Source organism: Bombina bombina, chromosome 1 (genome assembly GCF_027579735.1).
Source record: "Bombina bombina isolate aBomBom1 chromosome 1, aBomBom1.pri, whole genome shotgun sequence".
NCBI classification, from domain to species: Eukaryota; Metazoa; Chordata; class Amphibia; order Anura; family Bombinatoridae; genus Bombina; species Bombina bombina.
The window spans coordinates 736,733,575-736,760,881 of record NC_069499.1 but is presented as its reverse complement, the minus strand read 5'-3'; the positions used below and the strand labels follow the sequence as shown (position 1 = coordinate 736,760,881).

At 40.4% G+C, this 27,307-nt stretch overlaps 1 protein-coding gene across 3 annotated transcripts in view; it reads right to left on the bottom strand.

The window, feature by feature from the left end:
- The window catches only part of DOCK11 (dedicator of cytokinesis 11), a 923,283-nt gene that overhangs the window by 187,393 nt on the left and 708,583 nt on the right, over positions 1–27,307 (bottom strand). For all 3 annotated transcript variants that reach the window (XM_053699249.1, XM_053699251.1, XM_053699250.1), the window contains one exon: positions 26,746–26,852. In XM_053699249.1, the coding sequence (XP_053555224.1) occupies positions 26,746–26,852 (107 nt within the window). The remainder of the gene's footprint in view (positions 1–26,745; positions 26,853–27,307) is intronic.

Genomic DNA, 27,307 nt, shown 5'->3' with positions numbered 1-27,307 from the left:
TTTACATGCGTCTGCCCTGCTTGGCTGCTGGCTCCGCCCCCTTAAATAGTATTTTAAAAAAACGAGGCACTTATTCGTTAAAATGTACATTCACTTTAATAGAAGTAAATTGTTAGTAAAGTAACAACATACCCCCATAGTACTTACACACATTCAACTAAAATGTAGCAGTGCTGGAGACCCAAGCCATATATGTTTCGAGATTAAATTTAAAATGACATAAAACTCAAATTCTTTCTTTCATGATTTGGATAGAGCATGCAGTTCTAAAAAAAAATTCCAATTGAATTATATTATCTAATCGAATTCTATCTCTTGGGGTGGACAAGTATACATAGATAAGCTCAAGAGCAGCAATGCACTACTGTGAGCTAGCTGCTGATTAATGGTTGTCATTGGCTCACCTGATGTGTTCCACTAGCTCCCAGTAATGCATTGCTGCTCCTTTAACAAATTATGTGAAAATAATGAAGCAGATTTGATAATAGATGTCAATTAAAAAGTTGTTTTACATTGTATATTCTTTGTGAACCATCAAAGAAAATATGTGGGTTTTATATCCCTTTAACACTTCATTTTAGCATAAATTTCTCAGAAGGAACAGGGACCAAAATTGAAAAAAAAAAAAATTTTTATTTTTTTTAAACAAATCAGTTACCACCGAAAACCCCCCAGTATTAAAAGCAATTACAACCTACACTAACCTTCCTATCTCCACTGCTATCCCCTTAAACCCCTTAGCATGTAAGCCTATGAGTCTAGCTGTTTGTAGTCCACCTTCATAAGAGCCGACTACAACAGTGCAACTCTTGGCAGGACCCCCTCACCCATTTGATCCCTGTAATCGTTTTTTATATACTACCCATGTTCATAGCGCTGCGGAACCTGTTGGCGCTTTACAAATACCTGATAATAATAATAATAAAATAATTTCCTAACAGAAAAAAAATAGTAAACCATTCACTTTTGAAATACTGGACATATTACACAAACATTCTTTGAAATGCTTAAGCAAGTTATAGCATATCCCAATGGTCTATAAAAAGCTTCCAAGGGCAACAGATGCAGGTGATGCTGGTACATAAATATTATCATTTATTGCTTTCATGCAGTTTATTATAAGGTTGTTTACTGTAAAATATATGTAGATGTAGATAAGAGGAAACCACCACACACACAATGTAAGATTAAATATTTGCCTCTTATCAAGATCTTGCACAAGCTTGTGATTAGAAATGTAAATGTGCAGCTTGTAGTTAGGAGGAGGAACTGAAAACAGATTTGGTTATTTGTGTAACAGATAAAAAAAAACAGACACCTGCAGAAAGATAATAACTCTTTGTTTCACAACACACAATTATGTTAATTTAAATGTTATTATAATGCGCTCAGAAGGATTCTATTTACAGTAGACACAAAATGTTCTAAAGGGCACAAGGGAAAATATATTCTACACATATTAACACATAAATATAAATGTATATAAGCATATACATGTTTATTTACTAGGAACACACAGTTCCCATTGACCACAATGTAAAGGCACTTTTCAGTGCCATTTTTATCTAACAGCCCACTCCCACCAACTTAAACCCCAAAATACTGCCTAGTACAGTAATTTTATTAAAAAATAAAGATGCTGCAACACTAAATAGTATTTTGAGGCATTTCGGGCAGATTTATAAAATTAAACAGAGATCGATCTCTGGTTAATTTTATAAGCGCTAATTTCTACCACAAGTTTGCGGTAGCAATAACCAGTCACTTGTAATGGCTGGTTATTTATCTTGTTCCCACAAATGTGCAATAATTTAGCTCTCCACTCGTAATCTAGCTCATATGTCTTTTGTAACTGGTTCAGCTAGCTCCCAATAGTGCATTGCTGCTCCTTCAATAAAGGATACAAAGAAAGTGAAACTAATTTATACGAAAAAGGTAATCTATTTTTAACAAGACAATGATGTATGTGCTTAAAAGGACATTAAACACCCCTGCTTTTGCTATAAAAATGTACTTGTCCAACTTCCGGTGGGCGGGTCTGCTGAGCGGTCGCAAGCAGTAAGAGCTCCGCTCCAACTCAAACTAAAGACCTGTATTTTCTTTAAAATTTTGGACCGTTCTAGCTCCCCACGATCTCTCCTCATTCTGGGAGGGCTAATCTTAGCTCTTGCCAGCAGAAGGATTTTTGTGAAGGGCTTTGTCATCTGCCCATTCCACAGGATGCAGCAAACGGCGGAGCCGTATCATAGAGCAGCAATGTGACGCAGTAGTTTGAGCTGCGATCGCTGGCAGACCTCGTTTAAGCTGGCTCTACTGGGGACTTTTAATTTTGGTATCCTGGCCCTGGAACATAAGAAAGTGAGATATCGCACAGCAAGACCACAAGGAGCAGAGGCGGAGGCACGTTATCGTGGGCCCTAGCTATACCTTACAAGGCTACATCAACTCTGCCGTACTACGATTGCTGAGAGGGGTAAGCTGGCATCGCACTTGCATACTACATTGTGTGACAAGCACTGAGAAAACATCACATTGGTGGGGGAGGCCATAACATAAACCCTAGTCTGTTTGAGTGCACGAATAACCATGTGGCTGGCTTTTTGCTCGCCTACTGTCAGGCCTGATCATCCCGTATGAGGCTCACGCACTATTTGTACATTGTGACAGGACTTTCCTGAGAGTGACTGCTGGGGTTTCTTCACTTTTATTAGAAACATTCATGCTGAACATATAGCTACTGAGGCCTCTGTGTGGCGCAATCATCTAGTAACTGGTCTAGAGTTCATGAGATTTTAAGCAGTGGTCTATACAACGTCTGACCACGGTCTTGGCGGCTTTTATACATCACTCAGGGTCATAACCATATAACGCTATATAGCACGGGCCTACAAGATTGCCTCACGCATTTAGACCACGTGGTATATTGACTGTCTATTGATCCAGCCGCATACAAAAAGTATTATTAATCAAGTGGCACTCTGTCAGGGTACATGAAAGTGGACAAATACTTCCATAGACTCTCCCCCCCACCACAGAAACCATGAGCCAAAGGGCAAGAGCAGATAAAAAACAGCTAAAACACAGTGTGGAGGTGCATAGTGAAACTCAATCCCCTGCAAATGGTTTAGAATCTCCATCACAGGACCACAAGTCTCTGTTACAAGAGCTTAAATCTTTCTTTCTTCGGAAGATGGACTCTTTACAGTCTGGGGTAGATACTCTAACAAGTGAGGTTCGGGAGTTTTCCTCACAAATAACTGCAGCTGAATCACGTATCTCGGATGTTGAGGACAGGCAGGTCAGCTCTGAGGCAACACTCAAACAACTAGTAAAGCAAAACCAAATTCTTCGTGAAAAGGTCGATCACCTAGAGAACAGAAGCAGACGCAATAATTTACGCATCGTGGGGGTCCCTGAGTCGGTGAAGGGGAAAGATCTCTTGGAGTTTGCCGCCCTCACATTCCCCAAGCTATTGGGAATACCCACAGACATCCTCCCTATCGACGTCGAAAGAGCCCACAGAATAGGGCCAGAAAGAACTCTTGAACATGCAAATCAAAAGCCTAGGCAGGTCATATTTAAATGCCTGAATTTTCAGGAAAAGTTGAAGATTCTGCGATCATACAGATCCCACAAAGAAATTTTCTATGAGCACTCCAAATTGTTACTGTTCCAAGACTTTTCCATGGAGGTTACAAAACAAAGAAAAGAGTTCGCCCCCTGTGCTCTCAACTGCACGAGCAGGGTCGTCAGGTGGCTTTGCTCTACACTGCTAAGTTGCGCCTTCAAACACCGCATGGCACAAAGTATTTTCACTCCCCTCCGGCCTTGCGTAGTTATCTGGCAACTGAGAACCATCTACCTCCTACCTGATTAGCCGCAAATATGTTCTGGAAAATCCTGGACTATCTCCCTGAACTATGCTAAATAAATGGAGATGTCAACTCTTCTTGTTTTGGCCAAGGACTGGCTCCTGGTAATGCCTACCCGACTGGGTGGAGGCAAAAGGTTAAGAAATCTGGTAATGTTCATAGGCCTCTGGGCCTTGGTTTGTTTATGTGTTTCTCTTTTTTTCATTCATCTAACAATTTGTAACACTATAACATTTATTTTGTTGGATAGTATTAACACTTATAATACTGTCTTCTGGGCCTGTTGTGGTGGGGGGGGATGGGGGGAAGTTTATATGCCTTTTCTTACAGGTCGGTCCGGGACTATGTCTCGGGCACGGATCCGCTTACTGTCTTCCGAAGAGGATTAGTATCCAAGCTCAATTTGTTTTGTTTAAATGTAATGTTCTTTGGGGTGTATTTATGGTTATGTTGTAATGGGGGGGGGGGTTATGGGGATTTAATTTTTTTTTTTTACAGGTGTAATTGGAGTGTGACTCCTGAAAACAGTATAATTAATGTCTTTCAAATGTTTGTTAGGTTTTATCCTGAAGCTTTATTCCAATTACACTGTTATTTGCAGAAAGTAATGTATGTGTCTTTTTTTTTCTCTTCTTCCCCCTTTTCTCCCCCTCTCCTCCCTCCTGTTCTTCCCTCTCTCCCCTCTCCCCCCCCCCCCTGCCCCGCTGGCTCTGCCTTCAATTACAAATTTCTTATAAATTAGTTTTCTATGCCCCTTAAAATTATAACTTGGAACGTGGGGGGAATTAATTCCCCCATTAAGAGACGGGCAGTCTTCACGCATCTTAGGAGACTGTGAGCGGATATGGCCCTGTTGCAGGAAACGCACCTAACAGACGTGGAACACTCTAAACTGCATAGGGACTGGGTGGGCCAGGTTACTTATAATTCACACGCTAGTGCCAGCAGAGGACTGGCTGTCCTGTTTGGTAAAAGACTAGCGGTAACTGTTAAACACACATATTCAGATAGTGAAGGTAGATTTATGATTATACAGGCAAGCATCAATGATGTTAGTTATGTGTTTTGCAATATCTACACCCCTAATCATAGATCAATGCCTTTTTGGAGGGACATGATACAAAAGCTGACTCCTTACATGGGTTTAAGACTGATTATAGGCAGAGATTTTAATATCTCCCCATCACATGTACTGGACAAAATATGGCTAGATACCTACTTAGTGGGCGACCCCAAGAAGAATTATAAAGCTAGGTATGAATCTAAGATTTTTGACATGTTTGACGCACACCTTGACACTTGCGACATTTGGAAACTGCACCACGCAGAAGGTAGAGACTACACATGCCTGGCCAAGGCCAAGCATACCTTGTCAAGGATAGATTTATTTATGGTTTCTAACTCCCTGGTCATCCAGGTTCGCAGCTGTAACATACATGACATAGTATTGTCAGATCATGCACCCGTGGAATTGCTCCTGGACACATGTGGCCCTAGACCAAATAGAAACACTCTCAGATTCCCAACCTATTTGGCCTCTTCGGAGGCTTTTGTAAAATTCCTAGACCAGAGTTGGACGGATTACTACACTGACAATGTGGCACATATAGATAATGCTCAGCTTTTCTGGGAGACGGCAAAGTCGGTATTGTCGGGTTCCATAATATCATACATTTCTAAGATCAAATTTAGAACACAATCTAGGTACATGAGACTCAAAAAACAATTATCCCAAGCCTATCAAATTCACTGCCTTCTTAGGTTTGCCGATACGTATGAGACATATGTGGCTGTTAAGGCGGAACTTGAGGCACTTATGAGGCATCAGGCTGCGTCGGGTTTACTGAAAACCGCTGGTAAATACTTCAGATTTGGTAATAGACCAGGTAAAATGCTCGCAGTATTAACTAAAACAGGGTCAGCAAAATCTAATATTGCAGCACTCAAGTTTCAGGGGCGCACGTATACTTCCCCTGAGGAGATTGCACGGTGCTTTGCACAATATTTTTCGCAACTCTATACCCGTCAGGACCCCTCTGGCCCAGGCTCTCAGGCACACTTCTAGCAATCCCTCAGCTTACCCCAGTTGAATCAGGAGCAAGTGGACGCTATGAATGCACCCATTACGAACGAGGAAGTTGCGTTTACTCTGAAGTCTATCCCAGTGGGGAAGGCACCGGGACCGGATGGTCTCCCCGTCGAGTTTTACAGAATCCTTCTGCCGCAAATTGCCAACACATTGACTAATCTTTTCAACACTTATTTTCAGGAGGAGACAATTCCCTTGCGGATTTCACCTCTGCGCACATTACCCTAATTCCTAAACCTGGTAAGGACCATTCTCTTCCAGATTCATTTAGACCCATATCCCTGCTTAACACGGATTACAAACTCTTTATGAAAATAATGGCCAATAGATTAAAGACCGTTCTTCCTCAGTTAATACATCCAGACCAGACGGGTTTTGTGTTTAAGCGTTCCTCTGTAGTTAACCTCCGTAAAGTGCTTCATGTGTTTGACCATTATTGGTCTTTAGACAAAGAGGGGGGGACCGGTGCTGCAGAGGCCTTCCTGCTGTCTCTTGACGCAGAGAAGGCCTTCAACTGCGTGGAATGGCCCCACCTGATAGATACAATGCAACGGTTCAACTTTGGGGGTCCCTTCCTAGATATCAGTCGCAAAATGTACAGCTCACCAGTGGCGCGCATCCTGGTCAATGGTCTATTTTCTTCAGACTTCCAGTTGCAACAGGGTCAATTTGGCTCTGGAACCCCTGGCAATAAAGTTGAGACAGTCTTTTCCAGCTATTGTGCTGGGGGCGTCATCCAATACACATGGCTCTGTACGCAGATGACATGTTGCTATTTGTGGACTCGCCCTCAAGACACATACCGCCCATACTGAATATTATTTCCGAGTTTGGAGACTTCTCAGGCTATAGGATTAATACCTCCAAGTCGGAGATCTTGTGGCTTAACAAGCATCCTAATTCGAGACATGTCTTCTCGTTTGTTGAGGTGCCGAGCGCACTGACATACCTTGGTATCAAGCTGCATAGAGATCCTCATAAAATATACACGCTGAATATCTCTGAAAAGTGTAGTAGCATTGCCGCTCAACTCCATAGCTGAGTCAGTCTCCCACTAGGATTTTCAGGCCGGGTCAGTCTGGTCAAGATGACCATGCTACCAAAGATAATGTATCCTCTTCTCATGTTACCTTTTCTTATGACTAAAAGCGACTTAACCATTTTAAACTGAGCTATGTCCACCTTAGTTTGGAGAGGTAAAAAAACCTTGCATAGCTTTGGAGAAGCTTCAACTCCCCTTCCTCAGTGGGGGCCTGGGCTTTCCAAGTCTGAAGTTATACAATTAGGCGACTCTGGCCAGACTGGTAACAGATTGGCAATTGGGCACCTCTCACTTTTGTATTGCTCCACTGGAAGAGGCTATTCTAGCTCCTCTTGCATTAGCATATCTCCCTCATGCCTCACTGAAGGATATCCCACAGTCAGTGGCAAATAGCATCCTATACAGAGACCCCCTGAGAGCGTGGCGACTGATTAATAAATATATGGGACTTAATCACCGCCCCCCTAAGTTCATTCCCCTCATGGGTAATCCTGAGTTTCCGGCGGGGAATGAGCACAAACCGTTCCGTATCTGGAAGACGCTGGGCCTTAGCACGGTGGGTGATGTAATTGACCCACTGTTGCACACTTTTAGGTCTTTCCAGGAGCTTAAAGCAAAGTTTCTTATTCCTAACAAACATTTTTACGCATATTTACAAGTACAACACTATATTTCGAGCCTTTTACAGTCTGACCCTGGGTTCTGGAAGAAATCCCCCTTTGCTGTCTCCCAGACAATGTTCCAGTTGGGCTGCTTCTCAATGTCAGACTTCTATAAGCAATTATTAAAGCAGAAAGAAACCGTCATACTAACCCAGACCCTAGCTAAACTTCACAGGGACATTTCACAGGCACTGACGATACAAAACTTGACGAATAGCATAGAGGCCACTAGATCGGCAACTTTATCAATGTCACTTAGGGAGGCTCAGCTCAGAATTTTGCATAGAGATTACATCACTCCCCACAGGCTATCGAAATGGAGAATTGGGCACCCAGACATTTGTGTTAAGTGTAGTGGTGGGTCCCCCTCACTGCAGTATTATTTTTTCCTCTGCCCGCAGGTTAGACAGTTTTGGGGACAATTCCAATATTGATTGAGTGTCACATTTAAGATAGAGATTGAGATAGAGCTAAATAATATATTTGTGTTTGAGTGGGAAGATACGCACAAACAGCTTCATAAACTGCTCCCCTTATGCACATTGTTGGCAAGAAGCTGTATTCTGGATAGGTGGATCTCTAGGCAGCCACCTACGATAGCTCAATTTAAACTCTGTTTAATAAAACAACTTTTCATAGAACAACATGACGCCAAGCTTAATACCAAACTTAGACTACAACCCTTTCTTAAAAAGTGGTAACCTTTTATAACAACCCTGCAACCAGCCTTGCAGCGACAGATTCTCCAACCCTTTGCACAACTGGAGATAATGCTGTTGACGGGTCTGAGGGGTGAATGGCAGGGGCTCACAGAGCCTCCTATGGGCCAATCTGGAGTTGCTCTCCAGGAGGAGATGTTGTTCTAGTATATTGTGATACCTCTTGGGTCATTTGGTCTTGGGATGTCATGGTCCTAGCGGGGGGGAGCCGGCCCCTCCTCCAATTCCCCCCTTTCCTTCCTTTCTTCCTTCCTTCCGTTTCTCCCCCCCCCCCTTTTTTTGTTTTGTTATATAGTTATTTTAGCTTCTAGGTTAAGTTAGACTAGTTATGGTTAAGTTATTGCAAAAACAGAAAAAAAGGGAGAGAGACGGTCACAAGTGTACATACAATGTTTATTGCACTGTTTCTGCTTATACATCTCAACTTTTATAAGCAATGACTTCTTTATCCTCCAAAGTGTAATAGCATACGTCACTGTATAGTATCTTATTTCCACAATTATATGTAAAATTGTTAAATTCCATGGTCTGTGTACCGTAATTGTCTGCATTATTGAAACGTCATGTGATTGTTTTTCTTTTCCCTGCCAATAAAGAAGAATTAAAAAAAAAAATGTACTTGTCCCACGCTCACTAGGGCAAACTCTGTAACCTACAAATGCTTAAAATCAAATAGGTTTTCAAACTGCTGCAAATTGTTTCTACCATATAAGTTACAGAATTTGCTTTTGTGCCTCTTTAGGAAGAATGGGACAAAGGGCGCAGTATGTCCCTTTAAATGGAAAACACTAAGGGGACGATTTAACATGGGCGGAATGGCACTGAATGTAACTGTTTCCACGCGAGCCTTCAGGCTCGCCGGAAACAGAATTTAAGACCGCTGTTACTTAAATTGTACGCCTTCTCTGAGATGGCGGACATCAATCCGCCAAATCACATACGATCGGGTTGATTGACACCTCCTGCTAGCGGCCAATTGGCTGCAAATCTGCAGGGAGCGGCATTGCACAAGCAGTTCACCAGAACTGCTTGTGCAATGATAAATGCTGACAGTGCATGCTATCGGCATTTACTGATGTGCGGCGGACATGATCCGCTACAGAGGATCATGTCCGCTAGCACTTTGTTCAATCGGCCCCTGAAAGGAAAACATATGACATTTTCATGGAATTTATAAATTTTTTGCAGCTATACCTTACATATTTTTTTCCTTTAATAGAAGTTGAGCTAATTTTAAGCATGCAGTAAACTCCTGTAGGTGAGCTTTACATGGAGCTAATCAATTTAACAGACCACAATAGTAGAAACAATACATGCTCTAATTTATGACTATCGCCCCGGTGTCAAACACACAGTACTGTGGGTTGGATAGTTTATTATGATAAAGAAATAGAGCATGCAATTCTTAGACTATTATGGTCCATTAATATTTATTCTCAAAATATATTACAATCATCTGTCTCAAAAAGTATCACTAAATCTTTACTTTATAGAACTGCTTTTCAAGTCATAACATGTATCGCAATAATACAGACTCTTGTGCAGGGTATTTCCCTAAGAATAAGAGCTGAGGGTGCGGTGCCTACAAGGTTTTCAAATAACGAAGAGTGGATTTAGACATTTATAAGTATTATGTACAGCTTTATATGTTATCTGGCATGAGAACTGGTTTTATTGTCAGACACTAAGTTCTCACATAAAAACCATAAAAGCTGGGACATCCATGAACTTATGTTTTAATGGAAACTTGCAGCTTAAACTCTCCCCTCTACACACACTTACATAATACAATGTTTAAACATTTTGGATTTTTTTTTTTTTTTTAAAGGGACATGAAACCCATAATGTTTCTTTCGTGATTCAGACAGAGCATAACATTTTTTAAAAAGTTTCCAATTTACTTCTATTATCAAATTATTTTTATCTCATTATCTCAGTATTCTTTGTTGAAGAGATATCTAGATAGGTAGTGTGCACTTTTCTGGAGCCGGGAATGACATCAAACAGTGCTGCCATCTGGTGTTCTTGCAAATGTATAACATAGTTATGAAACAGCTGCCATAAATTGCTCACGTCACGTGCGTGCTCATAAACCTTCCATTCTGCTTTTTAACAAAGAATACCAATAGGACAAAGTAAAATTGATAGCAGTAAATTGTAAACCTTTTTTTTTTTTTATAAATATTTTTATTGAGGATTAAACATAGACATACAGACATTTCTTTGTAAGATAGCTAAAATAAACAGGCAGTATGTTCCATAGCAATGAAGTAACATATAAGCAGATAGGTACATATAACTGACATAAAATAAAATACAATATTGCAGCCCACTACCTAAGTGGTACCTGTAGAATAGAATAAAAGGAAGACATATCAAACGCTAATCCTCAGTTTTTCACCTCCTTACTACAAGCAAGGCCACTTTTGGGCCTCCAACACATCTATAATACAAAATAAGAGGGAGGAAATTTTAATATAAGGACCCTTTTGGACCTTTTGACATATACAGCATATATAGTATGTATAACCATCAAATATAAAGGGAGGGTGAAATTATGGAAACAAAGCTGAAAAACATATAGATATGAAAAGAAAAAACATTTGGTGGTATAAGAACAGTTATCTCTTGGTTCAAAACTTGGAATATGCAGGAGTATTATCCTGCACGATGAATACAGGATATAAGCTATGGCAGCATATTAATCTAGAGTAGAAACGTTCATATTGTCACATAGTACTGATATATTCTCATCAACTGAAATAAGATAACCAAGTTGGTCATTGAAATATTCTTGCATTATGAATCTCTTTCCACCTATATTAATCCATATAGATACTTGCTTCTTAAAAATAAAACACATGAATAAAAATTAAAGGGAAAGGTTCGTTGGAATCTGTGTTCCTTTGTTTATCAAATAAACAAGAATTTGGGGGGGGCGGAGCTGACTTCAAGGGAGCTATAACTAAGGGAGGGTAAAAATATTGAAAGTAGATGGAGGCCGATGTACCATATTTTTCTCTAATCCTAGTAGAAATATATGTAAGCAGATGTAAGCCGTTCAGAGGTCTTAATAAAACTAAGTTAGGGACTCTATCTGTATATAATTATGAACAGAACTAGTAGACAACTCAACTATAGAATGTGACCATCCAGACCTAAGAGTGATGTCTTAACATACATATTAGGATTTGTATTTATGCACATAAGATTCAATAATTTAACACCCTGTATATAGATCCTCTAGGGATGGTATGCAAGTAGTAGAGATGAGAATACAGTTATCTAGTGACAAAAAATAAAAATAAAAAAATTCTCTTTCTCTCTCTTTTGTTTATGTGGGCTAAGTACCATGTCTCTCCAAAAGCTAGAAAACAAATATAACATATAGCCGTAGGTGCCAGCTCAATTCAGAAGGCTAAACAATGGGGAATATTGTCACTTTTCAAATAATGCAAAACGGCTATTGATTAACTTCAGTTCAGTAATAAAACACACTACCTGAGCATGGGCCCTATACCCAAGCAGCATGCTGGAAACAATGCATAGGTACTGTTTAACATAAATCATCTAGTATACTGGCACCGGTTAGAGTTATGTAACTTAGGGCTGAGTGGTGCCAGATATAAAAAACAATAAAGCAGTGCAAGAGACATCACATGTTACACTGCAGTAAAGAGAAATAGTTTGCCTTCCCCCTAACGTTGATTAACCCTCAATGAGCATGTAAAGGATTGCACTGCTGATGCAAAGGATTGCACTGCTGATACAAAGGTTCCTTAATCTGTTTTCTGCCTTAGAGTTGAAGTATAAGAGACAGTATAAGGGACTCAAATGTATTTACCACCCAACTTCCTAACTTAGTGCTAACAGAGCAATTTGAACAAGAAATATGAACTGCGTACATATTATATATATATTATATATTATTTTTAGAGATCTAAAACAAAAAGAGTATCTATAGTAATCCCACAGAACAGTCTCAGGTCTGGACTCAGCAGCCTACCCCACACCAGCCCGTCTGCTGGTTTGTATTAGGAGAGTGGTAGCGAGTAAACTGTCCTGTTCTAAGTCCAAAGAGATGGAGCCAGCAGGTGCCCTGATCTGAAATGTCTCTTTTTTTTTCTTTTAAACTATCGGAAAATAAATTTTTTGGGTTTTTATGACCCTTTAAAGTTAGGAGTAAATGTTCTTTCAATGTCTGAATCAAATGTCAAAATCAGTTTCTTTGAAAATTTACACCCTCACATTAAATTCAATGGTTTGCTACCACAGATATGATTATTTTTTTTTAATTATTTATAACTGTGTTTCTATTGGACTGGAACTGACTCAATAATTTGAAATAATAAAAAAAAATATCCCAGCAAGTTTTGTGGAGCTTAAAACTTATCAACACAAAAATGCACAATCATATATTGAGAAATTAGAATACTACACCCAATATAAAAGTGAAATGAACACAGTTTAACCCCCCCCGAAAAGATTATAATGTAACTATCGGATTCAAGACCTAGATCAAGAATAAAGCACAGTAGTATAATCTCTATTGCAGATTGTATGGTAAGTATATAGTACTTACTAGTTTTCCCTTTCAAAAAGTGTGCTCTATTCTTGATCACAGCTTGTCACTGTAGTAAGAGAGAGGCCCCCGATTATGTATTGAAATATTTACACTATATGGCCAAAAGTATGTGGACACCTGAGCTCTAATGCTATGTTATACACCTATGTGAGCTTATTTACACATCCCATTCCAAAACCATAGGCATTAATATGGTGTTTCAACCACATTTGCAGCTATGACAGACACCACTGTTCTGGGAAGGTTTTCCACATGATTTTGTAGTGTGTCTGCTGGTATTTGTGCCCATTCAGCCCGAAGAGCATTTGTGAGGTCAGGCACTGATGTTGGACAGGAAGGTCTATCTTACAATCAGAGTTCCAATTCATCCCAAAGTTGTTCAGTGGTTGAGGTCTGGGCTCTGTGAAGGCCACTTGAGTTTCTTAACAGCAAACTCGTCAAACCTTCTCTTCATGGAACTTACTTTGTGCACAGGGACACAGTCATGGTGGAACAGGAAAGAGCCTTTCCTAAACTGTTGCCATAATGGAAGCACCCAATTGTCTAAAATGTATTTGTATCTTATAATATGATAAATAATCATGGAAAATTATACTAACAATTAACCTTTTTAATAAAGCACATACAGACATGTTAAAAAAATCAAAATGGGAAGGAAAGACACATTAGTTGCAGTATAGAGCTCAATAAAATAAGCCTTTCAAAATCATATCAAATGTAAAAAAGTGTAATGGAATTATGCATAAAAATAGTATTAATAGTATGTATCAAAAGCCTGTAGCATAATGCAAATTTAATTAAGGTATAAAATTGTTTCTAAACTTTTGTGGCAAAAAATTTATACTTAAAGGGATACTAAACCCAGATTTTTTCTTTAACGATTCAGATAGATCCTGCAATTTTAAGCAACTTTCTAATTTACTCCTATTATCAATTTTTCTTCATTCTCTTGCCATCTTTATTTGAACAGTAGGAATGTAAAGCTTAGGAGCCGGACCATTTTTGGTTCAGCACCTGGGTAGTGCTTGCTGATTGGTAGCTAAATGTAGCCACCAATAAACAAGCGCTGTCCAGGGTGCGGAACCTAAAATGGGCCATCTCCTAAGCAGCTGAAGAAAAATTGATAATAGGTGTAAATTGGAAAGTTGCTTAAAATTTCTGCTCTATCTGAATCATGAAAGAAAAAAAAATAAGTTTAGTATCCCTTTAATGTAAATGGTAAAACTCATATCTAATGTACAATGTAATTTCCAAAACCGAAAATGAAATTGTAATCCAGACGTCATTTTATAAAGGAAATATAAGGGATCCTTTAAATTCTTAGTAAACTTAGTATGTGGGCTCAACAAAGGCGTTTCTTTGGTGCATACAAAGTGTCCTTGCAGTTGTCATCGGCATTCTCTGTTATGCCTCAGGTTTTACTGTTTTGGCTTCACAAATGTAAGATGGCAAGTTTGTCTCAACATTTGCAATATGTTTATTAAACTGAAAGAAACAGACGTTAGCAAACTAGAAAAGAATGCCAGATAAGTTACATTGAAAACAGTGTCATTTGATTTGCAGAATGTTGTTATGTTTACTGGTTGCTCCCTGTCACTTTCCCATAAGAGATTCTGCATTCCAGAGAGTTCATTACTTTCTTAGGAAGTCACCTTGCAACTTGCTAGGCCATCCAGGTTCAGGTCCCTTTCTTAGAACATTCCATGAGGGGATTCAACAGAGCGTCTTCATGATACGTATTTCTCGCGTGTTGACTAATTTTAGATTATTTATCTCTAAGTGGCAGGAAATGGTGCTTCAAAAGACAAAAGTCAGTCGTATAGTTGAAAGATGCCATTTGTCTATATTATAGTACATGTGTAAAATAAAAGACTCACACAAACTGAGATACCTTCCATAAAAGGGGACATGGAAGATTGGGGGACACTTTAAATCCTGTCCCCCATTCCTCTCAGAAGGCAGCACCCCCAAACAAGTGGTATCCCTAGGTGCCTCATCAAATTGCCGACAATATACTAAAAGAGTGACTTGATCCCCTGTTTCCTACTCGATCAACACCCATTTTAACAAACAGCGGCCCAGGTCTCAATTCTGGTCCAGTGCAGAATTCCAGGAACCCGGCTATGCCAGCGAGGTTTTGCTGGCCCTCCCGCGTTTACCTCATCTCCTTGAAAAAATATGCATTGTCATGTACAATGTAGATTATTCAAAGTATTGTAGATATCTTAAAAAGGATTTAATGGTTGCTTGCTATTATTTCAAACATAAATATATATTTGAAAATATATGTTTATGTTTAAAATAATAGCAAGCAACCATTAAATCCATTTTAAGATATCTACAATTCTATAAACAATATACATTGAACATGACTATGCATATCATTTAAACATTGACCCCTCAGCTGCCATAACCTAAGGCCCTACACATAAATATTCCATATTTAAATCAATGCATTGTTATGTAGAATGCATAATGTTTAAATGTTTGCATATACATTAAAATGTAATTAATGTTACTTGTTGTGTTCATAATTTTTAATTAAAGACAGTATAATTAACACTATAGTTCTACATAACTGCATGCCTTTTATTTACAAATATAATTTAATGCTACTGACTACTATAACATAAATATATATTAGCATATATATCTATGTTATCACTAATAAACACAACAAGCCATCATAAATACATTTTAATGTATATGCAATACTTAAAGCATGTTTCAATATACATGCATTACAGTTTAAACATTTAATATCAATGCAAGGCCTGAGTACATTATATCTACAATCTTTAAAATAAAATGCATGGTCATGTATAATGCATATTAGTTTAAATATTGGATATATGAATTAAACTTTAGATATTCTTGCTTAATGCATTTATTATTTTAAATATAAATATATTTTAAAAAGTTTTTATGTTATAAAAGACTGTTGCATTATAATTTTAGTATGACATAACTGCATGCCTGGTATGTAATAAAACAATTTTAATACTAATACCTTTTGTAACATGAATATACATTTTATAATATACTAGGTGATAAGCCTGCCCAGAGGGCAGTCTATTTAAAAAAAAGAAAAACTACAAACCCCAAAGCTAAAATTACACAAAATAAAAAATGTAAAATTACAGAAAAAAAATAAACAAAGCTTTCCAAAATAAAAAAATTAAACCTAAACCAATACCCCTATAAAAAATCCCCCCAAAAAGAAAAACACCCCCTAATCTAATACTAAACTACCAATAGCCCTTAAAAGGGCTTTTGTAGGGCATTGCCCTAAGTTAAACCGCTCTTTTACCTAATTAAATTACCAATTACCACCTAACAGTAAAACCGAACCCCCCAAAAGCCACCCACCAAAAAAAGAGTCCACAGCTCCCCACCCGTAATTTCCATGGGTACAATTCATTTAAATAAAACAATGCTATAAAACTTGTAATAGACAAGACAAAATTTGAAAAAACACATACAGGAGGAATTAAGGGCCCTATTCCTGTGGGAATTTACAATCTAGAAGGGTAAGTGGTTGAGAAACAGGAGGTGAGGACTGCAAGAGTGAGAAAGATGTTAATACAGAGTTAGATGAGGGAAATATTAGGTAAGTGGAATTAATTTATTACTGAGTTGGGTGGTAGGCTTCTCTGAACAAAAAAAGTCTTCAGGGAGCATGTAAAAGAAGAAAGATTAACGCAAAGCTTGACAGCACGTGGTAGAGTGTTCCAGAGGGTAGGTGCTGCACGACAGAAGTCCTGCAGTCTATCATGGGAAGAAGTGATAGTCGAAGATGCAAGGAGCAGGTCATTGTTGGATTTCAGCGGACGGGCTGGAGTATACTTGTTGATTAGAGAGGATAGATAGTGGGGCGGCATTGGGGACAGCTTTGTATGTAAAGGTGAGAATTTTGAATTTAATTCTGCTGTGAATGGGGAGACAATGAAGGGACTCGCAGAGAGGTGCAGCAGGTACAGAATGACGGGATAGGTGGATTAGCCTGGCAGAGGCATTTAGGATGGATTGAAGGGGGAGAGGAGGGAAAGAGGAAGCCAGTAAGTAGGTTATTGCAGTAGTCAAGTCGGGAAATAACAAGGGAGTGGATTATTTGCTTTGTGGTGTTAGCGCTCACAGGTCTTGGAAATATTGCGTAGGTGGTTGCAGCAGGATGAAGAAAGCGATTGGATGTGCGTGATGAAGGATAGATTTGAGTCAAGTGTAACTCCAAGGCAGCAGACTTGGGTCGATGGGGAGATGGTGATGCCGTCGACAGGGACAGAGAAGTCATGAGTCGGCTAGAGCTAGATGAGGGGATTAGAAGGAGCTCAGTCTTGGACATGTAATTTTTAGGTGGTGAGAGGCCATCCAGGAAGAAATACCAGATAAACAGTTGCTGACATGAGAAAGGACAGAGGAAGAGAGAGCAGGGGTGGACAGGTAGATCTGGGTGTTATCAGCATAGAGGTGATATTTGAAGCCATAACTGTTGATAAGATTACCCAGTGAAGAACTATAAAATGGAGAAGAGTAGAGGACCCATAACAGATCCTTGAGGTACTCCAAGAGACAGATGCATTGGAGAGGAGTCACCAGCAAATGACACAGAAAAGACCTGTGAGAAAGAGGGGTTTTCAAGAAAGAGAAGTGTCACAGAGGCCAAAAGAGCTAAGTGTCTATAGAAAGAGGGGGGTGGTCAACTGTGTCGAAGGTAGCTGAGAGGTCAAGTAAGATAAGTTTGGAGTAGTGGCCATTACTTTTAGCAGAAAAAAGATTGTTAGTAACCTTGGTAAGGGCAGTCACACTTGAGTGTTTGGGGCAGAATCCATATTGCAGAGGGTCAAGCAAGAAGTTGGTGGACAGGAAGTGGGTTAGGCGGTAATAAACTAGTTTTTACAAGAGTTTTGATGCTAGTGGAAGCAGTGACATGGGGTGGTAGCTTTCAGGAGAGTTAGGTTCAAGGTAGGGTTTTTTGAGTATGGGAGTGACCTTTGCGTGTTTGAAAGAAGATGAGAATGAACCCGTAGAGAGAGATAGGTTAAAGATGTGAGTAAGAGCAGGAGTGAGGGTGGAAGACATGGAGGGTATTAGATGGGAAGGGATAGGGTCGAGCAGGCAGGTAGTGAGGTGTGAGGAAGCTAGTAACAACGAAACTTTATTCTCAGTGGTTGAATGGAAGATGCAGAGGGTGGCAGAGGGAGTAACTGGGCCTGGAGTTGGAAGATTGCAGGTTGGTGTTGGGATGTTGCTGACTCTTTCCATCAGAAGAAAAGGAAATTATCAGGTAAGCATAATTTATGTTTTTCTTCTTAAATCGAAAGAGTCCACAGCTGCATTCATTACTTTTGGGAAATCAATACCCAAGCTAAAGAGGACTGAATGCCAAGACGGGAGGGTACAATAGGCAACCCAAACTGAGGGCACCAGGCCTAAACCACAACCCAATAAAAAATCCCGCTTTGTTGAAGCCGAGAAAAATTTGAAAGAAAAAAACCCCGTTGACACTGACTCGCAGCTAGTCCAGAGCCAAACAAGAGACCGCGAACGGACTCAACTGAGCCAACAGTCCTCCAAGAGACACCGTCGCCCAACAGACGGTCCCCCACCAATCACCCCTCAGATGATGGTGAAACCAGCCGAAAGCCCCAAGGGGAGAAGGTAAAGGAAAACCGAGGAAACCAAAAGGTTCCCTTAATATGAAAAGAACACCACAAGCGTTTGTGGGCCAAGCTCACTGAGAACTAAAAGGACCCAAACAGAGGAGGCCATGCCAATATGAAGCGAAAACCGGGATAATCCAGACACGGAGACAGAAAAACATCCCCCCAACATCCTGCAAGCATGGACGCAACTGAAGAAGCAAAGTCCTCCCTGCGCCCGCCCATAGAATACCAAAGTATTCGACCATGAAAGCGTGTAATAGACCCAGGCAAAAACCTCAAGTTCAAGAAGTTCAAGAACACAGAGCCCATAACAGGATGACACAAAAGAAGCTTGCAAGGAAGAATAAGAAGCAGTCCACAAGAAACGGACCACACAAAAACAGTCCCTCAACAGAGGACACTTTCCAGCAAACCTAAGCTACCGGACCTACACTCAGGCCCTTAAAAAGGAGAACACAAGCCTCCATCAAGGCCTCCCAAGAAGGAGAGTATACTCTCCGAACCCGAAGGAAGAGTAAACCATCTCCTGTGAAGGAGCAAGGAGAAAAGAGAAACCATCTCCCAGCAGACTGAGCTATCAGGCTAGACTCAACAAGCTCTCACATACAAGGGATACTGCGACCACTAGACAGCTCGGACAGTCTGACCTGCAGATCCATACCCAGCTGGACCAACCCAGCCACAGGGATCCAGTACAGGAACAAAAGAATCCCAAAACTGATACAGGAACGAGCATAAAGATCGAATAGCCAACCCTCCAGAGTACAAGTACAACCTGACTCTGACCACAGACAAGGCCATAGAATGTTACGTATCTATCAAAACAAGACACCACAGTCTGACTTAGAACAGGAAGGCCCCAGGCGGAACCACATCTACCCTATACCTCCTGACCCAGAGAAGTCCTAAAAAAGGACTTCATCTCCATAGGAAGGAGAATATTCCCTATGAAAAGGGAAGAGACCGGAAGGACAACAACTGTCCTGAAGGCCCAAAGCCACCGGCTAAGTGGGAAGAAAAATCCCCAACGCAAATGTCCTAGAAAAAGGACCCCCTTCCAAGTCGCACGCCAAACAGAGGCACTGTCAACCTATTTACTTGCAGAGAAGAGAATCCACGGGTACACTGGCAAACTGACCAGGGGAATGCAACCCTAAGGTGCACCAGAATTTAGAAATCCAACCCCAGCAGCTGGATATGAACCCACACCCTTAAGGCGCAAGCCACCCAGGTAACCCCTAGATGACATGGGATACTCAGTAGTAAGGAGCATACTCAGAAAACCAGGCCAACTCTGACCCGGTCAGCTAGATGGAGCAAAGAAACAGCCCAAGTTCCCACTACTGTGGAACACCCCGACCAGCCCTGAGATCCAGGAATCCAAAATAACCCCAAACTGGATCAGGAAAAAGGAGCGAAGCCCCAAAAAGTGGGAATCTCAGGGAAAACAAACAGGTCCGGGCACCTATAGTCCAGGCAACCATACCCTAGACTACACATCCCAACTGGCCACAAAGCCAGACAAGGGAATGAATGCATATCCAGAGAACCTGGATAGCAAGAGTAACTCGAAAGCCCCAACCAAAATGAGGGACCACCCCTAGCCAAAGTCCCAAGCTCCAAGGAGCCAGACTAGAAGTCGAATGAAATAACTTCTCAAGTCCCAGGACAACAGAAAGGATACCTCGAGGTCCAAAAAAAACCCTACTAGCAGGGCTAGTCTCCCCATCACCTCCACACAGGCAGAGGACACAGGGAAGAGAAAAGCGCTAGGCTTTCCCAGCTCCGGGGAACCCCGAACTGAACAAAGTCCCCACAGGGATCAACCATCCTCCAACAAACGTAGATTCCGAAAAGGAGATCTAACTCACCCGGAGGTAGAGGAAGACCCAAAGGTCTCAAAACTCAGACAGTTCACGTCAAAGAGTAAAAGCTGGATCTAGAGACACTACAAACAGCCAACACGCACCCAAGGTGCCAAGAGCTGCAAACTGCAAACCCTCCGCATGCTAGACAGCTATCCATAAAAGCTGTTGGATCAAGCCCTAAAAGGACAATCCAGAGCCTTAAAACAAAAGGCCAAAACCGCTCAAACCGCGGAAATGGAGCGCTCAGCCCTCCACCGCATGGGGGAGGAAACTCTAGGTTCTGATGAGATCAGATGTCAGATAGAGTGACGCAGCAGAAACTCCCCTGACCGGTCCTCTATGACCGAAGACTAACGGGACAGAACATACTACCTGCCTCACGGACCTACAGGTCCTCTCGAATGCTTAGTTAACATGTAATAAATGATAACAGAGCACCCTGCTCTTCTACCGAACCAGCAAGCAGAACAGCGCCACGTGCCTGAACAGTCGCCAGACCGAACGAACCCAACAGGACCAGCCTGCACTCAGGGTCTGAACCAGCAGGCTGCATAAATCCTCCCTCAAAGGGAAAGAAAACAGGCAGTTTTAACACAGGACTAACATGTCCAAAACAACTTCCGAGGAAGTATTGAGTATCAATCACAGAAAGTTCCCGAAGGAAAACATAACAAAAATAAAAGACATCCCATCGGATACGAATAAAATAAAGGCAACCCTAAGGTTAACGCCCAAAAAAGGACACGGGCCTACTCGTAGGACCAGCCAAACGGAGCCCCAGCTCACAAAAACTGTGAAAGAACTAAAAAACAGAATTTATGTTTACCTGATAAATTTCTTTCTCCAACGGTGTGTCCGGTCCACGGCGTCATCCTTACTTGTGGGATATTCTCTTCCCCAACAGGAAATGGCAAAGAGCCCAGCAAAGCTGGTCACATGATCCCTCCTAGGCTCCGCCTACCCCAGTCATTCGACCGACGTTAAGGAGGAATATTTGCATAGGAGAAACCATATGGTACCGTGGTGACTGTAGTTAAAGAAAATAAAATATCAGACCTGATTAAAAAAACCAGGGCGGGCCGTGGACCGGACACACCGTTGGAGAAAGAAATTTATCAGGTAAACATAAATTCTGTTTTCTCCAACATAGGTGTGTCCGGTCCACGGCGTCATCCTTACTTGTGGGAACCAATACCAAAGCTTTAGGACACGGATGAAGGGAGGGAGCAAATCAGGTCACCTAAATGGAAGGCACCACGGCTTGCAAAACCTTTCTCCCAAAAATAGCCTCAGAAGAAGCAAAAGTATCAAACTTGTAAAATTTGGTAAAAGTGTGCAGTGAAGACCAAGTCGCTGCCCTACATATCTGATCAACAGAAGCCTCGTTCTTGAAGGCCCATGTGGAAGCCACAGCCCTAGTGGAATGAGCTGTGATTCTTTCGGGAGGCTGCCGTCCGGCAGTCTCGTAAGCCAATCTGATGATGCTTTTAATCCAAAAAGAGAGAGAGGTAGAAGTTGCTTTTTGACCTCTCCTTTTACCTGAATAAACAACAAACAAGGAAGATGTTTGTCTAAAATCCTTTGTAGCATCTAAATAGAATTTTAGAGCGCGGACCACATCCAAATTGTGCAACAAACGTTCCTTCTTTGAAACTGGTTTTGGACACAGAGAAGGTACGATAATCTCCTGGTTAATGTTTTTGTTAGAAACAACTTTTGGAAGAAAACCAGGTTTAGTACGTAAAACCACCTTATCTGCATGGAACACCAGATAAGGAGGAGAACACTGCAGAGCAGATAATTCTGAGACTCTTCTAGCAGAAGAAATCGCAACTAAAAACAAAACTTTCCAAGATAATAACTTAATATCAACGGAATGTAAGGGTTCAAACGGAACCCCCTGAAGAACTGAAAGAACTAAATTGAGACTCCAAGGAGGAGTCAAAGGTTTGTAAACACTAAAAAACTCTAAGCCATCTCCGTGGAGATGTTGCCTGTACAACGGCAAAGAGAATGACTGGGGTAGGCGGAGCCTAGGAGGGATCATGTGACCAGCTTTGCTGGGCTCTTTGCCATTTCCTGTTGGGGAAGAGAATATCCCACAAGTAAGGATGACGCCGTGGACCGGACACACCTATGTTGGAGAAATAAAGACAATAGGAGATTACCTCATCCCTACATGTCTAACGAGTCGTACCATTCAGACTATCAGACTGAAAATTCCTGTAACTGTGAACGATAGGGTCATTCAGCGACTCAAACAGATGTCTGAGCAATACGCGAAGGCGTGCAATCCGGTACTGAAAGGCACAACACTCAGGAACAGAACCCTCAGGATACTGCGGAGGCCCATCCCAAGGCGGAATACCCGGGATAAAAGGGCACAAGCACAATCTCAAAGAAACGTCTGGACTCTGCAGACAAGCAATCGCCAACATTATCTGAAAGCGAAAACGTGCTGCAAGCTCCAGAGGGAAAACACCACCCGCCATGGAGGAACCATAAACTGAGTTACCCGCATGTGTAGGAGGAAGATTCGGTAGGAAACTCGCTACCTTGGAGACAGAACCCCAGAGGCTGATGGCTCAGCAGATCCCTGATTCCCGGAGCCAGAGGAACTGGGTGCTCTCATATGGCATACAAAAATGGTTGACAAGAGTCAACGAGGCTAAACCGGATTCTTCACCAGACACAGAATCTGAATCAGATATTATAATCGTGTCGGTATCAGAATCCTCCATAACTGAATCTGAAAAGAGCACAGACTCAGCATCAGAATCCCCCATAGCTGCAAAGAGGATATAGCAATATGGACTACAAACAGTAAAAAACAAAAACGGCACCTGACACCACCAATGGCTGGGGCACTCACCACCTCCTATGATCAGACCCCCGCAGACTAGAATATCTCAGTTGCCACACGGTCGAGAATGCGGAAATGGGAAAAGAGTGTAACCACGCCTGGACACAGGGTGAACCGTATAGTCCAAAAAGCACGCTCAGCCAACAGGCCGCGTCACTTCCAAAGGCCTCAAAGTTCCAAACCACGAGCCCTAAACCTCACACATAAGCAGGTTGAATCACACAACAAACATGATTATAAACTCCCCTGTCCAATAATCTCCCTCAGGAGGTATTAACCCTCGATTCCAAGATACTAACAGAGACTCACTGAGACCCTTATGCTATAAGTTAAACCCGCGAGGAGTATAGCCTCACAGGAAAACATTCACGTTACAGTACATCGAATAAAGTAAAATTAAACGATCTTACTGGAATCAACGCCGTGGAACAGGAACACGGCCCTTCAAGTGTGACGGATAGTAGCATCGCCTCCGCCATGGACTTGAAAGAACAAAGCAGGCAGCGGAGCGAATTTCAACAACGCTAATTGCTTGAGGAGCTGTTAATATGAGTTGGGATGGTTTCGCAGAAAGAAACTTCCTGCATTTCCAGACTCTAACTTTCATCCAAGCCCTCACTGAGAGACTAACAGGACTACTTAAAACTCCTGTCCAATGCCGAAGAGTACTACCCTCCATAAGAGACAAAAACAAAAATTAAAAAATTCTGACACGTCTCTGCCAACCTCCTGGGACGAAAGGCAAAGCATGACTGGGGGATGAGGGGAGTGGGAGAGGTATTTAAGCCTTTGGCTGGGGTGTCTTTGCCTCCTCCTGGTGGCCAGGTTCTTATTTCCCAAAAGTAATGAATGCAGCTTTGAACTCTTTCCATTTAAGAAGAAAAATACTTTTTCATTTGTATTTTACAATAGAAATACAACATTTTTGTTATACTTCAGTGTAAGGCTCCCCCTAATTTGGGCTATAAGTGGTGTGCTATTGCTAGCACGGACGCAATATTGTTAACTTGCGTGTGTATTACAAGCTGAAAGTAAATCTAAATTTGCGCTGGCTGATTAGTGTGACTGAAGGCCTCACATAAAGGGTTAGGGCTTTAAAAAAGTTGCATCAAACACAACATAAATACATTAATACAGTTACAGTAATACATACACCACCTAATACAAATTATTCATATACATATTAATAGAAAAAAAGTTATAAGGGTTCAGGGTATATGGTATATCACAAGGTGTCTGAATAAAAAGGTCTAACAATGGCCAAAAATATTGGCACCCCTACACTTCTGTCAGATAATGCACCACTTCGCCCACACAAAAAAGTGGAGAACCCCCCCCCCCACACACACACAATCTGACACATTTCACGCAAAATTCCAAAAATTGACTGGACAAAATTATTGGCACCTTCTCAAAATTGTAAGAAATAATTGCATTCCAAGTTTGTGATGCTCCTGTAATTTGTAATTAAACTTACACAGGCAACCAGTTAAAATGGTGAAAAACTGACTCAGGCTTTCTGTTGTGTGTCTCTGTGTGCCACACTGAGCATGGAGAAGAGAAAGAGCAGCAAATAATTGTCTAAGGATTTGAGAACAAAAATAGTGGAAAAGCATGGACAATCTCAAGGTTACAAGTCCATCTCCAGAGATCTTAATGTTCCTGCGTCCACTGTGCGCAACATTGTCAACATGTTTGTGCTCCACTCGTTACCTGGCCCAAAATAGGCTTAGCTTGCATGAAAGATCAGACATCCTTATCACTCAAATATTTCACGTTCTTATGTCACAATAATTAGAAAGAACAATTGAAAACATTTTAGAATTTTATCTCTCCCACTCCCTATTGGGAGTGTAATTTTTTTCTGCTTGATGTGTTTCCATATCTTGTAAATAGCATATACTTAAATTGACATGAAACCCAATTTTATTCTTTCATGATTCAGCTAGACCATGTGATTTTAAACAACTTTCCAATTTACTTCTAATATCTAATTTGTTTTGTTCTCTTGGAATCCTTTGTATCCACATGTTATTGGTTAACCAAATGCATTAACTAGCTTCCAGTAGTGCTTTGCTGCTGCTTCAGCAAAGGATATCAAGAGAATGAAGCAAACTAGATAATAGAAGAAAATTGGAATGTTGCTTAAAATTGTAAGCTTATCAGAATCATGAAAGAAAATGTTTGGGTTGTTTCATGTCACTTTAAGAATAGAAACTGTGAGTATAGGTAGGGATACCACAGGCAAAATCAGCTACTTCAAATGCTGATATAAATGCAAAAGAGATATTTGTAAAAAAAAAACATGGACATTTTGGAGTAAACTACCCCTTTAAGCATCTGTGTTAAACTATTATTTTTTTAATCTGATTTCACCTGTATTGTTATTTTAATTCTCATCTATTTGAACTTTAATATTTAGAGTTTATTTGCTTCTACATAGTCCATGAATACAATCTGGAAGAGGTATCCAAATTCACTTATCAAGCTGCATTTTTATAAATTCTACTGCTTGGACTTCTTGAAAACCCACCAGCATTTGTTTGGCATATCTTGGATATTTACACATTTTGTAAATGTATCTATAAAATTGTATTCAGATAGGGCATGACATTTTAAGCAACTTTCTAATTTACTCCTATTATCAAATCTTCTTCATTCTCTTGGTATCTTTATTTGAAATGTAAGAATTTAAGTTTAGATGCCGGACCATTTTTGGTGAAAAACCTGGGTTGTTCTTGCTGATTGGTGGATAAATTCACCCACCCATAAACAAGTGCTTTCCATGGTCCTGAACAAAAAAAATAGCTTAGATGCCTTCTTTTTCAAATAAAGAAAGCAAGAGAACGAAGAAAAATTAATAATAGGTGTAAATAAGAAAGTTGCTTAAAATTGCATGCTCTGTCTGAATCACAAAAGAAAAAAATTGGGTTCAGTGTCCCTTTAAATAACGTCACATGCATGAGCACAATGTTATCTATATGAAACACATGAACTAACACCCTCTAGCTGTGAAAAGCTGTCAAATGCAGAGGCGGTCTTTAATGGCTTAGAAATTAGCATATGAGCCTACCTAGGTTTAGCTTTCAACTAAGAATAACAAGAGAACAATTTTGATGATAAATGTAAATTACAAAGTTGTTTAAAATTACATGCCCTATCTGAATCATGAAAGTTTAATTTTGACTTTACTATCCCTTTAATGATAGTTGTAAGGTGCAGCAGACATGCAAACAAAGTAGTTTTACTGATTATCTTGTATAAATGTTAATACATTGTGCATGAGGTGTTTTGGCTATTCATTTTAACCAGTTTAGTGTCAAAAAACAGAGATCAAGTGAAGCACTGCACTTAAAAAGACAGAACAATACATACTCCTTACCTCACTGTAGTAGACATCCATCATACCAGCATCCTCTTTCATTGCAGCTTCCTCATCAATGTTTGGGGTTATTTTCTTAAATACTGAACATCCACTGTGGAATAGCTCTGCAAAAACAAGTTTAAAGCTATTTCAGCTATTTAACGATCCATCATATATAAATACATCATATATAAATATATAAAAATCAGACAATTACTGCTAGACAAGGCTCATTAATATTTTTTTAAATGTTTAATTTTTTTAATATATAGAATAATATAGAAAATTTATTTTATTTGTAGGGGATTCATGGAGCAGAGGAGCTTTGTCATTAAGGCAAGTTCATGCTTGAAATTCATTGAGGTTCACTTATCTCTTCTTGCCAATGGGTGTTCCTGCAATTAACATCTGCACATTAACACATGGATACATTTCAGTTGTGAATAGAAGCAATTTTGTAATATACATGTATTAGCAAAAATGCTTCTAAGAAAAGCTATAGCTGTTTCAAATGTGTATTTAAAGGGACATTAAACACTAAATAAATGCTAGATAGAATGATGCATTCAAAGAAAAGACT